This window comes from Mastigoproctus giganteus, chromosome 7, assembly GCF_048544385.1.
Source record: "Mastigoproctus giganteus isolate SK-2022 chromosome 7, ASM4854438v1, whole genome shotgun sequence".
Taxonomy (NCBI): Eukaryota; Metazoa; Arthropoda; class Arachnida; order Uropygi; family Thelyphonidae; genus Mastigoproctus; species Mastigoproctus giganteus.
Genome location: NC_143581.1, coordinates 67,725,799 through 67,743,369, shown reverse-complemented (window position 1 = coordinate 67,743,369; position 17,571 = coordinate 67,725,799). Strand labels below are relative to the sequence as shown.

Genomic DNA, 17,571 nt, shown 5'->3' with positions numbered 1-17,571 from the left:
GATATGGGATTCATTCGTACAAATTACGTTATAACACTAGTTGTAGTTCTGGTTAATTTTCGCAAAGACCAAGTTAGGAAATGGTCTTGGTTCGGTTTGTAATGGAAATTACACAAGCTGTATATCATTAGAGGTATTAGTGTTTTCAACACTTGGAATACCTGGCTATCCATATTTCGATGAAGTGATCTGCGTACTGTTTGACAGATACAGCTCAGTTGGAGTGGACGGTCTTCACCTTCATAATCTGTTAAGTATGGATGGTGCAGTCGGCTGTATGGGTTCTTTTGCACTTCCCACATAAACATCCATTTTTCTGGTAGTGATTAAGTTGGTACCAAAGGTTATTGAGAAAAGAGTGCACCATATCATAGAGTGAAGGTTTTTGAAAATAGTTGTGTTTAAATCTGGCTTTGTACAATCATTCTTAGGGATCCAGAAATGTCAGGAAGTGCAACGTGAAAAAAAATTCATTTGCATGTCAAAATTTTGAATCATTTCTCTTCTTAAGAAATCATGCAGTATTGAAATAGTTAAAAATGAGTTATTTTTTCATCATTCTTTTTAACAGTTCTCAAGTTATTAAAGATGGCGAAAGGGATTCGTGCTCTGTTGGATACCGTCATGCAAGCACTGCCACAAGTGGGAAATTTAGGCCTTCTGTTTTTCTTGCTCTTCTTTATCTTTGCAGCACTAGGAGTGGAATTGTTTGGAAGACTAGGTAAGATTCATGGTTATTTAATTCTTAAAATTGGTCACATTTTTATTGAACTCCCTGTCTAATTTTATGTAAATCCCAAATACGAAGGGTATTAGAAGCTATAGCACTTAATACCTCGTTTGGATTGAGAAGACATTTGTTGATATTGGACTTCTGTAATTTTCAGTAAATACATATGAAAGAATGTTGTTCCAGAAAACAGCAAATAAATGAAGGTTCTGAAATTGGACGGTAAATGGATGCTTATTAGTAATGGCCACATGGTGCATGCTGCAGAAAAAAACCATGGGCATGGCCTAAAATCAGCATCAAAAATGCTTATGCTTATGCTTATGCTTATGCTTATGCTTATGCTTATGCTTATGCTTATGCTTATGCTTATGCTTATGCTTATGCTTATGCTTATGCTTATGCTTATGCTTATGCTTATGCTTATGCTTATGCTTATGCTTATGCTTATGCTTATGCTTATGCTTATGCTTATGCTTATGCTTATGCTTATGCTTATGCTTATGCTTATGCTTATGCTTATGCTTATGCTTATGCTTATGCTTATGCTTATGCTTATGCTTATGCTTATGCTTATGCTTATGCTTATGCTTATGCTTATGCTTATGCTTATGCTTATGCTTATGCTTATGCTTATGCTTATGCTTATGCTTATGCTTATGCTTATGCTTATGCTTATGCTTATGCTTATGCTTATGCTTATGCTTATGCTTATGCTTATGCTTATGCTTATGCTTATGCTTATGCTTATGCTTATGCTTATGCTTATGCTTATGCTTATGCTTATGCTTATGCTTATGCTTATGCTTATGCTTATGCTTATGCTTATGCTTATGCTTATGCTTATGCTTATGCTTATGCTTATGCTTATGCTTATGCTTATGCTTATGCTTATGCTTATGCTTATGCTTATGCTTATGCTTATGCTTATGCTTATGCTTATGCTTATGCTTATGCTTATGCTTATGCTTATGCTTATGCTTATGCTTATGCTTATGCTTATGCTTATGCTTATGCTTATGCTTATGCTTATGCTTATGCTTATGCTTATGCTTATGCTTATGCTTATGCTTATGCTTATGCTTATGCTTATGCTTATGCTTATGCTTATGCTTATGCTTATGCTTATGCTTATGCTTATGCTTATGCTTATGCTTATGCTTATGCTTATGCTTATGCTTATGCTTATGCTTATGCTTATGCTTATGCTTATGCTTATGCTTATGCTTATGCTTATGCTTATGCTTATGCTTATGCTTATGCTTATGCTTATGCTTAGTTAGACATGTGAATGGGCTAAACCAGGCAATAAAAGAATAAGAGAAGGAAAGCACCAAGACAAGGCATGATTCAAGCACAGGAGGTAGCAATTCCACTTTCAAACAAGTGGCTGCAGATGCATATAAGTCAAGCCATACAAGAGTGTTCTTAGGAAGATAGAAAGAGGCATTAGCTAATAAAAAGTCCATATAAGGATTACACAGCCTGGCTCATATCATTCTTGATAAGATTAAGCGTATTAATCTTTCTAAGATGGCAGCCCCACCACTATACGTACTCCACAAAAGGCTGTTAACCTATCCGGAGGACATTCTAAATACTCGAAATAAGCTCAAGGGTAACCTAGGCAATGGATATAACCCTACGACTGAGGACCTTAAAGTAGCAACTTGGAACGTTAGAGGGAATAAATCACAAATTACATGAAATGACCATGGAACTATAAAATAGAAATATTGACATAGCACTAATTACCGAAAGAAATAGGTAACTTCATAATGATATACTACGGCGTACCAAGTGAAATGTGGGCATCATCGGGAGTTGCTGTTATAATAAAGAAAGAATGGGAGAACAGAATATTGAAATTAAGACTAAACATTCTATCTTATACAATAACAATCATTGGCATCTACACACCAGTAGAAGGCAACATTGAATAAACAGCAGAATTTTATGACGAATTACAACAGACCAAACTAACAAAATCGAGTATCTCATACTAGCAGGAGATTTTAATGCAAGGGTTGGTGCTCAATCAGTAGACAAATGTATAGGATCAGAAGGCGAACCCGTGGTCAACAATAATGGAAGATGCCTGATAGACTTCTGCATTTTTAATAAACTTAAAATTACAAATACTTTTCTCAGACACAAGAATATCTATAATACATTATCATTAATGACAATTTAAATGACAAAATTAGAGACACTAGAGTATTCAGAGGCAGTGATCACTACCTAGTAGAAAGCACTTTCAAAATAAAAAGAAATTATCTTAATAAAAAGAAGAAAATACCAACAAAAACTAAGAAATTAAAAATACATTTCTTGGAAGACGAAAGCACTAAATTCCTGTAAGAAAGTCGATTGAAAGATAAACTGAAATCAGATGAAAATGATAAAGTTGAGGAAATCTGGTTAAACATGAAAAAAATCAATTCTGGGACCTGCTAAAAAAAAAAAAAAAAGTCTTGGATATAAACCTATGAAAACTGACTAACTTGGAATGAAGAATTGAAACAAACAATCAATGACAAAAAAAAGACCTATAAACTGTTCCTGCAAACTAAAGATCTACATCTACACATAAAATATAAAAAGCTAAGAGCACAAGTCAGAAAACTAACCAGAAGAATCCGAAGAGATGACTGAGATAAATTTGTTAAATCTTTAAAACGTGATATCACGGACCCACAGAGAAGACGTTTTAAAATTAAGAAATTACAACTAGACAAATGATCAAATAAAAGCAACACTATTTCAAACTATGGTATAACCCAGGCACTAGGAAGACGAATCCATGATAACCAAAGATCAAGAAAATATAACAGAGGAAAAACTAAAGTTAATATTACAAAAATCAAAAAGCCCGGGCATAGACAATTTGAATGTAGAACTATTTAAATATGGAGGCACCTTACAAAAAAAAACGCACAACTAAAATTATTTAACATCATATAGCATAAGCAACAGATATCCAAAGATTGAGGAATCATGAACAGTAATAAATTTACACAAAAAAGGCTCCACAAATAACCCTAACTACAGAAGGATAACACTGCTGCCAAGTTATACTCTAATATACTAAAGAATAAACTTAACACAGTGAACAATTCTTAGAACAACGTGGGTTCAGAAAAGGGAGAAGCACAATAGATGCCATTTTCTCACTACAAAATTTTGGAGAAAAGAAGAGAATTCAATCTACCAACATTTCTGCTGTTTATTGATTATGAAAAAGCATATGACAATGTAAACCGGGAAAAACTTTGGCAGATTCTACATGAAGAAAATATCTCAACCCAACAACGGAAAGCGATCCAAAGTCTGTATAAAATATTCTAATGATCAACTATCAGACCCAATTAACAGCAATAAAGGAGTCAAACAAGGATGTGGACTATCAAACTTATTTAATATCTACATCAATAAAATTCTTAAAGAATGGAAACAAACAATTAACAACGGAATAAAGTTGAACAGGAATAAAATCCTAACTATATCATATGCTGATGATCTAGTTATAATTGCAAAATCCGAAGATATACTACAGATAGCAGCAAATGAACTTAAAAATAGGTAAAAAGAACGAGATGAAAATCTCCACCTCAAAATCAATGAGATTATGTGGAAAAATCATACAAAGAGTCAAAATTGTTATTGATGATAAAATAATAGAATAAATATCTGACTTCACCTATTTGGGAAATTTAATATGAAATGAACGGAAAGACATCCACACTAAACTAAAAAAATATAATAAAATGAATGGAACGATTAAACGCCACTTCGGAAAACAAATGACAACTGAAACAAAATTACGACTGCACAACACTTCAAAACCAGCCCTCTTCTACAGCTGGAAGACTTGGGTCACAAATAAGAAAGATGCACACAAACAAAAAAATTTGACACCATTATTAGGCTTTACAAGACCAAACCACCAAAGAAATTTAGATATCCGCGAGAAATAAAAAGAAGATAACATAAAACGGTATCAGGAAAAATGGATCAGTCACATAGAAAGAATGAACCCAGACCGGATCCTAAAATTAGCCTTTAACTACAAACAAGAGAGATGTGGGTCGACCAAGACAAGGATGGCCAGATCAAAACCACCTCCAAGAGCTACAACGGAACAGGTCTTAAACGAAATAAGCCAGACCAAGTTCATCATGATCAATACAAAGAAAGAGGGTCTACATTCCACGAGACAATTTGGTTTCCGCAAAGGAACATCTGAAGATGGTGCCAGAAGGGAAGTGGGGAACGGCGCAAAATACATTTTAGAAAAATACCTGATGGGTATTTTTAGATTTTAAAGGAGCATTTCACAGGATCTGGTGGGAGAGCATCATGAAGGGGTCTCCTCAGAACTCAATGGTGGGACCTTATCTTTGGAATATAGATATCTATGAATTATAAAATCAATATTGCCCAGAGTCTGAAATAATAGCCTATGCAGACCATCGTGTTTTAATTACAGGCAACTCTAGAAAAGAGTTGGAAAAGGCTACAAAAATAATGAATAGAATCTGTAAGTGGACGAAGCAGAATTATCCACTTCTGGATAATTCTGCTCCGTCTCGCATGCCACTACTGAAGGAGAAGTCGAAAATAAACAGTCCCAATGGTCAAAACTCCAGCCGGATCCCTGAAATATGCCCAAGTAGTGGAATACTTTGGAATTTGATGGTTGAGACTGACTTTCTGCCCCATGTTAAATACAGTATATTAACGAAAACATCAGAATTTTATATTCAAAAATAACAATTGTGACAGTATAATGCAGTAGTCTCCGAACTCGCTATATAACTGCATTTTTGTGCTAATTATTACATATACTACTGGTGCCTGGGCGTACAAAGCATAGCTTAATTAAAAAAACAACTAATATCAGCTCACAGGAAAGCTCCTCTAGCACAAACCCGAGCCTCCCAGACTGTTTCATGCTTTGCGGGTACTTTCAGGCAAAAAACCTGAAGGCTTAAATCGTAATAAGGAAATCTATTGAATATTCTATGGCCAGGAGTTATCTTATAGCAGGTGTGTCAAACTCGTTTCTGTCGCGGACTGCATAAAATTCTTAAATATTATATATCGATTCAGTAGCATAATCAACATTTACATTTTTATTCAAATCTACAGAATAAAAGTAATTTAGAATGTATAGAAATGGGAGTAAAGTGGCTGTTGATGAACTGGTAACCAAAGGAGCGCAAGGCAGCTAAACTAACACACCTCTAAAGGGTCAAAACGCCTTTTTTAAAAGGATTTTTAAACAACGTTAGTTTTTGTACAAAACTTGCTATTGCGTCCTACATTCTCGTTATTAAAAAAACTTATTTTTACCTTGCAATGAAATATTAAGATGGCTTGTAATATCAATTAAAAATGCCAAATCCTCAATCCACAAAGAATTTTTTTATAACTGATACATTTTCATTTTAAGAAATGTATTATTTCCTCCAAAAGCTTATAAAATGCTCTTTAAAACTTTGTGGCATGATAACCATCGAACTGCTGTATAATAAGGAAGATCGTCGAACTCAGATTCTAAATCTTTAAGAAGAGAAATAAATTGCAAATGGTCGAGTGCTCTCGCTCGAATAAAGTTGATTGTTTTTGTTACTGTTTTCAATAAACAGTACATTTTTAAACACACAACTTATTGATGAATAAAGCAGTGGACAGCCATGGTTTTCGGTTTATCTGGATACCGAGATTTTCTAATCAATTTTAACACGAATCTTCCATTTTCACCTGTCATTGATTTAGCACCGTCGGTTGTTACAGACAATGTCTGTCAAATGGAAGCTTACACTTTTCTAAAATGCTCCACACAGCAGTAAAAATACCTTCGCCAGTCGTAGTTCCAAGAAGAGGAATAACTTCCAACAAATTCTTCGATGATCCTCACGTCATTATCGCAACCACGGAAAAATACAGCAACATCTCGTATATCTGACTGTCATCAATCGCAATTGAAAAGAACAAGACTTATGTAGATACATCCTGTAGTTGGGAACTGATATTATCTGCCATTTCGCTAATTCTCTACCACTGTATTTCTTGATAATGAAAGATGAATTAGAGATCAAGTGTCAGGAGAGGGTTACCTTTCGATTTTTGCCTTTTGTAACTGCTATGAAACAACGCAAAGAATACCCAGATATAAGTTTGCACGAGACCATGGTGGTAAGTGGTCATGGACTAGATTAATTCAACTGGGATTAGTACCTTCAAGCTTATGTCTCTGTGGGGAATTGAAAACTTCAGAACTGTGAATATTATTTATCAGATAGCCTGTAGAAAGATGTACGAAGAATTAGAATTGCAGTTTCTGCAACCATGCGAAGTATTTACTCCCTTAAAACTTAAGATCTTCGTGGAAAAAAAAAAAAAAAAAAGCTTATTATGGTGGCATCAAGAAATTAATGTACAAATTTGTTCCTTATATAGCGTGTATTTATGAAAAATTATAACGTATAACTGTATTTTAATATATAAAGTACGCTATACTTTTATGGAATTTAAATAATACGGTTTTAATTAATTTATCTTGAATTTTGGGGATGCTTGTTCTGTAGTAAACCTTAACTACATTCCTCACTTAGCAGATACTCATAGAAAATCTGACAACGGTATTTTAGTCATACATACAGACAGACTTCGAAAATTAAATCGAAATACAAAAGGAAGTGAGAAAAATATGCGTATGCACACAGATTCTAACACTTTCGCCTTTTTCCAATTAAGAGCAAAACTTCAGGATAATAACAAATTATTTCCAAGGCCAAACTAAAAAACAGCGCTATTTGCGTTTGAACTGAGTTCAACAATAAGTTTTACCACAATTTACGATTCACGAATTGAATTCTAGTAAAATACGTCATCTACGAGTTAAGTTACCCCTCACCAAAATTTCACACCATTGAAATTATTATTGTGAGTAACTTGCCGAACATCAAAACAAATTAAGCCAGATCTATGAATAGACAGAACTTCAGACGCTGGAAATACAAGACCATGAAAATTGCAATCCAATATGCAAACTTCTATTAGAAGTTCCACAGCAAGCACCAAAAGACGTAATTTGTTAGCCTACCATTCCACATAATATGGAAAGAAAAAAGGTGTGAAAGAAACAGTGAACACACTTCCTCAATTGACAGACATAACCATCGACATACAAGGACCTCAATAAACACAGATTTTCAAATACTATCATTTCAACCGTAAGCAAATAGCAAGCCAAAAAGTAAAATTTACAAACTAAACATTGAATTTGCAAAATACTAATTAGGACTTATCTGATTAGGCCGCTTTTCACAAGGCATCATCTCGAATAACGGCACGTGCTAACCCAGAAACCACATTGACAACATCACATCGCTATATCCACCAACCGAGAATGAAGTAGTCTTTCACAAATCCAAACAGATTCTTCTTACTATTAAAACTTAGCCAGCATGCACACACATCTCCCGACTTCACAGTGAAGACTGGATACTTTGCTTTCCTTTTAAACATAAAAACCCGCAGGCGTGTGGAGCATGCGCACAACTAAAATACGAAACTGCCCTCTTGTGACATGCCAATATTTGAATAATCACGTTATTCGTGTTTCGAGGAATTTATAAAAAAAAATAACAATACCACTAAGCAGAACAAAAGTGAAAGGTCCTCAAAGTAATTAATATTACATTTGGTACAATATTTCGAAAGTGAATACAGTGAGATGGTTTCAGGAATAAAAGGGCGCACACGAAAGAACCCAAAAAGATAACTAAACGATAAAATACAGAATACGAACAACCAACTGTCGAGGGGCGTATAGGCATAAACTTCCGAACTCAAGATTATTCTAAGTTATTCAAAAATCGAACAATTTACAGTAATAACACACTATTGTAAGTCCGTCATAACCTTAGTTGCTTTCATGCAAAAAGGAGACTACTTTTTTTTTCATTTCGCCCTTAGCAATACTATGTACAATCTCACAGACAATTTAATTCGCCATTGATAAAGGCCAAAAGTTGGAAGGAAGGTGAGCTTACTCTGCTTCACCCAAAAAAAAGTCCTACGCAATTCACTTGTATAATCCATTTTTCCACCGAAATATTTCAAACCAGCTTCATCTTCAACTTCCGCCAACCTCAACCACTCAGCCTATTCCAGTGATCCACAAAGTATAAAACAAACTTTACATTCTTCACATCCAACCTGTTAGTTTTCAAAATAACTTCAATATACGTCCCCTGATTTTTGTGTCTCACTTCAATGTTAAAATTCAACCACCGTTCATTTTGCTCAGTAACCCACCCACCCACACACATTTCAACCCCCCGACACCTACCTTCCATTCCGACAACTCATATCTTTGTAATACATAAGTGATCCAAGAAAGACGACTCTTTTCTCCATTTGCCAAAAAATAAAGTTTATCTTCATATTGATCAACCTCTACCATTCTCGCCAAACGAGTCACCCGTCTTTTTACCCTTCCTGAACCGCAACCATTTCCATCTTTAGATGCACCTTCCACATCGTCATGCAGAATGCGATAATAACCACTTTATCCCTTCAGGAAAAAAGTACGGTAAATAATTGGTAACACAGTGTCATTTTACCAGACAATCATGTCTCATACAATAACACTAAAGTCCCCCCCACACACACACACACACACACACACACCAGCAAAAGTGATCTTAGTTTGTTAGTGTCCAATTATAGGACCTTATATTTGCTTTGATTAAAAAATTCCATTTCTCCAACAAACCATAAACTCTGTCCAAATCATTCTGAACTGCCCATCATCTCAAACTTCATCGTCTATTACCACGCCAACATCACTAAAGAATGGCAACACCAACCAAACCTTAAAGACCCCATTGGCAACAATCAATCTGCCCCATTCCTTCAACCATCCCACCTAGAATCTTCCCGGCAAGTAATCCCAATATGCTCCAGCAACCTCCAAATGGGACTGGGATGTGTGTATTGTATATTTCATAATCGATTACGTCCATCACTAGTTCTAAAACTTTCTATTTACATGAAATTAAACTACTTTTAATAACTTTCAACAGAGTCCGAGGCTCAAGACACCTACATTGATTCTTTTAGAATTAATAAATGTAAAAAAATAAATCCAACATATCAAAATTAGAAGTTTTAATAATTACATTGAACTATTCTTTATTAGCTCAATCATTGCTTCTAAATATCGTGTGAAAAAAAGTTAAGGACTCACTACAGCAGTGTAAAGAGAAAGAGAGAAGTTATGTACGACAGCAAGACGGACACCAAGTCAGTGTTGCGTGAGTAGCAAAGATTGCGATGTTTCACGCGAACTTTTCTTCTCCTCTGGCACCACACACACTCTTCATAGAGCGGTACCATTTAACTCGCTTAAATAAAGTGACACTTATCTCCCCCGAGCATGTCACGTCAGCACCGTACATACCATAACTCTCCTGTCCTCCATTTACCAAACTACTTTCTTATGACATCCTTTCGCACGTGAGTGGCGAGCAATGTCGGCCTCATTTCTCCACAGCCGCTGCTTTCTCGATGCCCCCTGCACTTCTACCTATTGAAATAACATCGAGGGAGATTATGTGGCTCTCTGGAAGCATTACTGGTTCAGCAGGAATGAATTTCACACACACTTACAGTCCCGACTATGCAACTGTTTATGCCACGATGGATTTTAACTCATATCACGTAAAAGATATTATAAACCCTTTCTCTCCCAAAAACTCTTTGAACGAGTTCAACAGGTATCTTTGTCAAGACTAATTTTGAGAAAAAACCCATATAATCTTCACCGGCTACATTGTGCAAAAAGCCATGAAAGTTCCACTTGTCTGGTTTATAACTCCTGGCCAGGCTTTTCCACATTGTTTACAAACACAAATTGCACATGTCTGCGCAGCCGATTGTCCATCATATAACACGATTTCTTTTCTTCCTTTCCCGATTCTATTCTTAAAATTGATTAAGATAAATATTTAAAAAAACTTTGTATCTGTATTTTACACATCAATCGAAATAAAACTTTCAGATAATTTTTAAAAATTTAACCGATATTTATGATCATCTTAAACACCTCCTCTGGTGTTAAATGTTCTACGATACTATTCCTATTCCTTGCTTAAATCGTTAGCTATTTTCAAAACATCATTTGCTGTTCCCAATAAAAGGATTTCTTGTCTTCGAGCCTGCGCAGTGGGTTAAAATAATTTTACGCTTCAGGAAAGAAATCAGTTTCGAAAAAACACATTTTCTCAAGTATATTAATACCGATGCGTTTCTCTTTTACAGAGTGTACTGAAGAATTTCCTTGTCAAGGTCTTGGAGAACATGCGCACTTCAGGAATTTTGGGATGGCATTTCTGACCCTATTTCGAGTGGCTACGGGCGATAACTGGAATGGTATCATGAAAGTAAGAAACAAATTGTAATTTTTATTATACATGTAGGCGTACATTACACTGAGTGACCATTTATTTATTCTTCTTGATAAGACTCAACGAGGATGCGGCTCCAGTTGACTCAACTGTTTATGACAATCCTTGCAAACTATGGTTAGTTACAAATCTCTATAATATCTTAAAAACTGAGCATCGTACATTTTAGGCTTATCCCCCCCCCCACTAATAAACTAAGAGACATTGCTCACGATTTAGTCCTAAATGGATATCACATCAACTGATGACACCAATGGCAGAGAAACAAAAGGCATGGAATTATTAAAAACAAGCAGGGGAAACAGAAACTAACCTTCTTAGTCACACAGTGACTAAGAAGGTTAGTTTCAGTTAGGCTAGTTGTGAATGACTTAACCAAATTCTTCTGGAGAACTGACATTCGTACATTCCATGTTCCTGATAAGGAATGTCATTGTAGTTTTGTCTTTACCTATTCTAGTAGTGGTAAGGACCCAACAGACATTGCTCTCCTTAAATGTTATTTAATGCCAATTAAAATTTAACGATAAAAGAACACCGTTGTAAAAGATCCGTCTGAAAGTGACTGTAACCAAAAACAGTTCCTTTTCAGCACTGGTTGCCATCGTGCTAGGACGAATCTTTCGGTGGAATAACCGTAGTCATACATTTAACTTTTTCTCGAGGACAACAAAAATATAAACCTCATTCACGTCACTATGAAATATTGAAGAAAATGAATTTTAATATCCACAGTATCGTAGCAGCAAAAAAAGGAAAACAACAGGTTGTATTCGTGATCTTTTCGAAGGAATTAAAGCTCGAAATGTAGCCATATTAAATTTCTGCTGTGCTCTGCACGCACGCACCGCTTCCTTCGACATAAATCTAATTAAATTTACCTGTAGAGACGGTAAACACGGCGTTTCCCAAGTGAAAGAAAAATCGAGCAATTTATGCTTGGCAGAAACAACGCCAGTTGAAGCTATTATCGACTGAACAAACAGCAAAGAATAAATCGGTTTGTAAATAAAGATCTTCGCACATTTTGATGGAATGAAGTTGAAGCAATCGCATATGTTGGAATTGAGTTTACCATTAAATAAAAATGGCAGTATTTTAAGTGGCAGTTATGTAATTTGCCTTGTACAGGACGGAGTCCTTCAGAAAGGTTGAGATTGATGTACTTTGGATAACCTAGAAAGGTTGGTATTGTTCCGGATCCTCGTGTCTGTATACAAAAGCCAAAATGTGACGCCTAAGACCAGTTAACTTATTCTCACTCGCAAATGCCTCAACAACTTTGTGTCCAAAATGCGATTCAAACCGGAACTTTTCAATTGATGGAAAGTTACGTTTCTAATTTCTTAATAGACAATTAGATAAAGAAATATGTTTTGCTAATTCAGATCTTTTAATGTTCTGTTCAATTTCTATATCAAATATTTTCTTACAGCACTGCTGCCACCTTGCTACTACTTTGAATATTATGTATACCCGTTATTTTTAAAAGATGCATTTATACGCAGTCCACAACCAACAGATAGCCAAGTGGTAGTCAGCATCTTCAATTCATTAGTAATGGTATAATTATTATTGCAGTTTCATAGTAAAGGAATTACACTCATTGGCCATAAAATTAGAAATCTTTGTTCAATATCTAGAGGACCACCTTTTGCTCTATTATGCGGTGGCGTGAATTCCACTAGTTGTCTTAGGGAGTCTAGATTGAGATTTGATATTTGCCAGCTGCTGTATTGTGTTCGGTAGAGACCTACGAACCTTTAACTACACTTTCCAACATATCTGAGACATTCTCATTTCGAATCAAATCGCAGCCAGGTTAGGTGGTACAAATCTTGGGAACATTACTCAACCATCCGAATACAATTTTTCCCAAGGTGAACAGTTGCGAATCCATCGCGATCCAGGTATAAATGAAGCACTGCAGAATGAAATTGATAACAGGAAATGAATCCTGGGTCTTTCAGTATGATCCACAAACCAAGCGTCAAAGCATGCAATGGCAAACAATCTCTTCTCCCTGTTTAAAGAAAGCAAGAATGTCTCGATCGAAGATCAGTCCATGCTTGTCCTTTTCTTTGATTTTCATGGTGTTGATCATCATGAATTTGTCCCGACAACGACAAATCAGACACTACATTCATATTTCAGGAAAACTCCGTGAAAATATTCGAAAGACATGCCTCAATTTATTGCTGAACAAATGGTGTTTCATCATGGAAATAAGCCATGGCATTCCTTTGTCGCAGTGAGATAATTTTGATCAAAAAACAAGACCACGGTTTCTAATTTTTTGACCAATGATTATCGTTTAATTTTTATTAAAATTTGGTTGTTTAATACTGCTCTTTTCAAAACCTAATTTAATTAATAAATTTCGAAAATCACAGCGAATGTTTCCACTCCTTTTCATCGATTTTATCGCTATTTTCAGGACACCCTTCGAGATAACTGCGACGCTTCCAGCGACTGTATTCGCAACTGCTGCGTGTCTCCCATTATCGCTCCAATCTACTTCGTTGTCTTCGTGCTGATGGCACAATTTGTCCTCGTCAACGTTGTGGTAGCAGTCCTTATGAAACACCTGGAGGAGTCTCATAAGCAAATGGACGATGACATGGATATGGATGCGGAGATCGAACGAGAGTTGGCCGCCGAATTTGCTGGAAGAGCGCACAAGAAGGTAAATGAAGATCGATTAAACGATCTCCATAAGGGGTTCGCAGTGACACTGATAAAATGATGCGCGTCTAAGAGGCAGTTCGTAGAAATGTCCTTATTAATCGCACACACACACGCGTCTTCGCCTTATTATTTAACAGCTGACATTATTCCCAAGTTTGCTAACACCAAAACGTTTTAAAAATCACAAAACATATAAGCAATTAACTCTCCAGGAAGCTGACCCAGTTACTCATTGCAAATTGCGACTATATAATAAACAAAGGCAGTACCACGATCTCGAAATCTGGATTGCAGTTTGCCTTTCACACTAGTTCACCTCAAATCAAATGAATACAAAGATCTTCCCCACAGAGATGGTCTTTTTGTTCAATTATCATGTGGGATACAAGCGGATGATTCAACGTTGGTTGGTGTAAGGTTTTAGACACATCAACAACTTAGGCCATATTGTGCCGTATATAATGGTTGTAAATTGCGAGTGTTTTGTGGTCGATTTGCTGTTTGCTGGACGATAAACCAGAATTTCTGAGAGAGAACCATTCGGTGAGTTTTTTCTCCCGGAAATAGCATGCGTAGGCACGAAGTTTTCATATCCACCGTGCTACCAGCGAAGGCGCAGTGACAATGAAGACCGTGAGGGGTCTAAAATGGGAAATGCTCTAAATCCTCCCCCACACACAGATTGAAATTAACACCTCATTATCACTCTTTTTATTTATTAACAGTTCTTAACTGATTAAAAATATCAACATAATCAGGAATTCATCGAAGCAGCCAACCATCCATCAAATTCTAGTTCTCTACAGTCACAGAGTTTCTATGAAAACGATATTCGAAAGCGAAAAGATGGAAGGGTTAAAAAATAGAGAGACTATTTCGAAAAGTAACAATGTTTCTGTTATTAATACTTAGTGGGAAACAATTTCATATAAAAGAATTCACAATCGTATTTGAAACGCTCTCAAAATATTATTTTAACAACTCCAATTTATAATTTTTCTGTTCATTGGAATAAACGACAAAATAATTGAGAGAAGGATTTTTATTAATACCACACATGCATTCAACAAAGAAGGTGTTTATCATGAACCAGAACTGACAGAAAAATCAATTCCCCAAAGGGACTAATGACTTTGTCTTTAACACGCCAATTATCGAAATTGGCGTGCCAAATTACCAAAGTGGGTAATATTCTCTCCTAAACTTTGAAGCATTACTTTAATAAAACAAGGCTGCTGGCAGGTTGGTGTAGCCAACTTATCACTCGCTAGCTGAAGGCAGTTCTCAGAGGCACAGTGCTCTGTACTGAAAAACTTTAATCTGTTGTGTTTGCGTACGCACACATCTTGTGAACATCTTTGTCTTGGATGAGTTTAATTGAACTGTGTGACTACAAGCAATGAGATGTCCGTATATCATATTAAGTGAGTGCTTCCTGAGGTTGATTTGTCTGTTTGTGGGAAAAATCCCCTCAAGTACTCCATCTCACACTTCAGCATGTTTCTAAATAAACTCCTCTTGTCATCAAAAGAATTATCCAGTTATAATTCTGATGACAGAATCCATTTTAAATCTGGACTCTTTTCTTTTGAATCCATTTTATTAATTGTGCCAAATGAAACTTATTTGGGGATTCATAATCGATGTCAACAGACAGAATCTGATATTATTCAGAAGAAAGTGTGAACAATTTTTATACAACGGACCTCTGACACTGTGATGTGGAATTTCTTGGACTCAAGTCACTGGACGAATGTTTTTCCAATGATATCAAAAGATATAAAAACGTGATATGCAATTTGGTCGCTTTAAGAGCAGACTTGGTCTCAACAAGGTAGTGCAACTCCCTATAGAACCCCTTCGTACATTAATCTGCTAACAAGTTAATCAGATCCATTCTAGGTGGTAGATGATGAGAGTCATCTACCACCTAGAATGACTGATGAGAGTCATCTACCATTCTAGGTGATAGATGACTCTCATCAACTGGTGCAATACCACCACTTTGCTTATTGGAGGCTCGAAGTGGTGGAACCCATGTTTAGTCTCTAGAGCTAAGTTCCGGTCAACCCTTCCCTATCTCTTCCATCATACAGTATGATTGATGACTTTTGAGGTTATGATGAACATCGTGGCGAGATCCAATATTCCTTACATTTCGAGGGTACAGCTCAAAAACGGTGTTCGCAGGCCGGTCGCTAGTTAGTACACCATACCGGACCTATTGGTAACTCTCTAGGAGGCTTCCGGATCAGCTAGTGTATAATCGTGATACTTCTACTCTGCCAGATAGTGACTGGAGGGAGTCCGAGCATGTCGAGGCCACGTTATGTCAAGGATCTGAGTATATTCTTACCATGTTTACGCCATATCCAAAAATTTCATTACTTCATACAGCATGTCCCACCCACTTTTTCTTACTATTGAATACGCCATGAATTGTCAAACTAATTGAGCAAGCTTATCTGCAAAAGGATCTAAACCTCCCAAGCACTTCCTAATTCATTTCACAAATATACGTGGTTTCAATTCTAATCTCAACGATGTCCATTTCCACTTGCAGTCTGCCAAACCCCATGTACTTTTTCTGACAGAATCTCAGTTATCGGTTGATTCAACTACTGCTCATCTCAGATGCCCAAATTATTTTCTGTATAATTCTTTTCGCCTCAAAGGTGGTACTTGTGCATATGTCCGTTCTGATATTCCCTGTCAGAGACTTGGCAATTTGGAATCTCCTCTCTTTGATCTTCTCTGGCTTAAAATCTCTCTACCTCATTGTGTCAAATTCATCTGTTGTCTCTACCGTTCTCCCAACTCCACTAATCACTTGGAGCTCTTTGACTTCCTCTCTTTGCAACTTGACTTTCTCCAGTCCAACTTTCCTAACAGTGAGGTAATTTTCCTTGGTGATTTTAAGGTTCATAACTCCAGCTGGCTTCTGTTTTCTAGTCACACCGACCTAGCTTGTCGAGATGCTGAGGCTTTTGCAATTACTAATGACCTAGCACAGATTGTTCATTTACCTACCAGAACACCGGACAATCCTAACCATACAGCCAATACGCTTGATCTTTTTCTCACAAACAACCCTTCTAAGTACACGGTCGAAGTGAGAGCTCCTTTAGGCACTTCAGATCACAACTTGGTGATTGTCTCTTTTCCAATTGAGCCTTTATCTCATGGCTATTCCCAACCTCGTGTTGTTTGGCATTACAAAAAAGGAAAATCGCATGACCTGCAAGATTTCTTTTCCATGGTCGGATTACTGTTTCATAACTTCTCATGTCAACGTTTGCTCAGATCGTGTCAGTGAAATTATTCTTGCAGGAATGGAATCCTTTATCCCACACTCCACTTTAAAATCTCGTCCTTTATCTAAACCTTGGTTTTCCAATAAATGTGCTAAGGCTGTTCAAGAGGAGAATGTTGCATATAGTAATTGGCTTGTTTCTAATTCTTCAGTTTCATTTTCTGCCTACACCAAAGTTCGCAACAATTGTAAAGCAGTTATTAATCGATCCAAACTAGAGTTCGACCAGGCTAAGAGTAGAAAACTTGCTTCTTGCCCTAATGGTGGCCGAACATTCTGGTCTCTTTCCAAAGCTATTGGCTGCAACTTTTGCTCATCTCTGCTCCCACCTCTGTCCAAACCAGATGGTTCTGTTGTCA

General features: G+C 36.4%; 1 protein-coding gene across 2 annotated transcripts in view; it reads left to right on the top strand.

Moving 5' to 3' along the window:
* The window catches only part of LOC150082979 (voltage-dependent T-type calcium channel subunit alpha-1G-like), a 149,937-nt gene that overhangs the window by 117,771 nt on the left and 14,595 nt on the right, over window positions 1-17,571 (top strand). For both annotated transcript variants that reach the window (XM_090377712.1, XM_090377711.1), the window contains exons 28-30: window positions 572-721; window positions 11,066-11,187; window positions 13,649-13,897. In XM_090377712.1, the coding sequence (XP_090233838.1) occupies window positions 572-721; window positions 11,066-11,187; window positions 13,649-13,897 (521 nt within the window). The remainder of the gene's footprint in view (window positions 1-571; window positions 722-11,065; window positions 11,188-13,648; window positions 13,898-17,571) is intronic.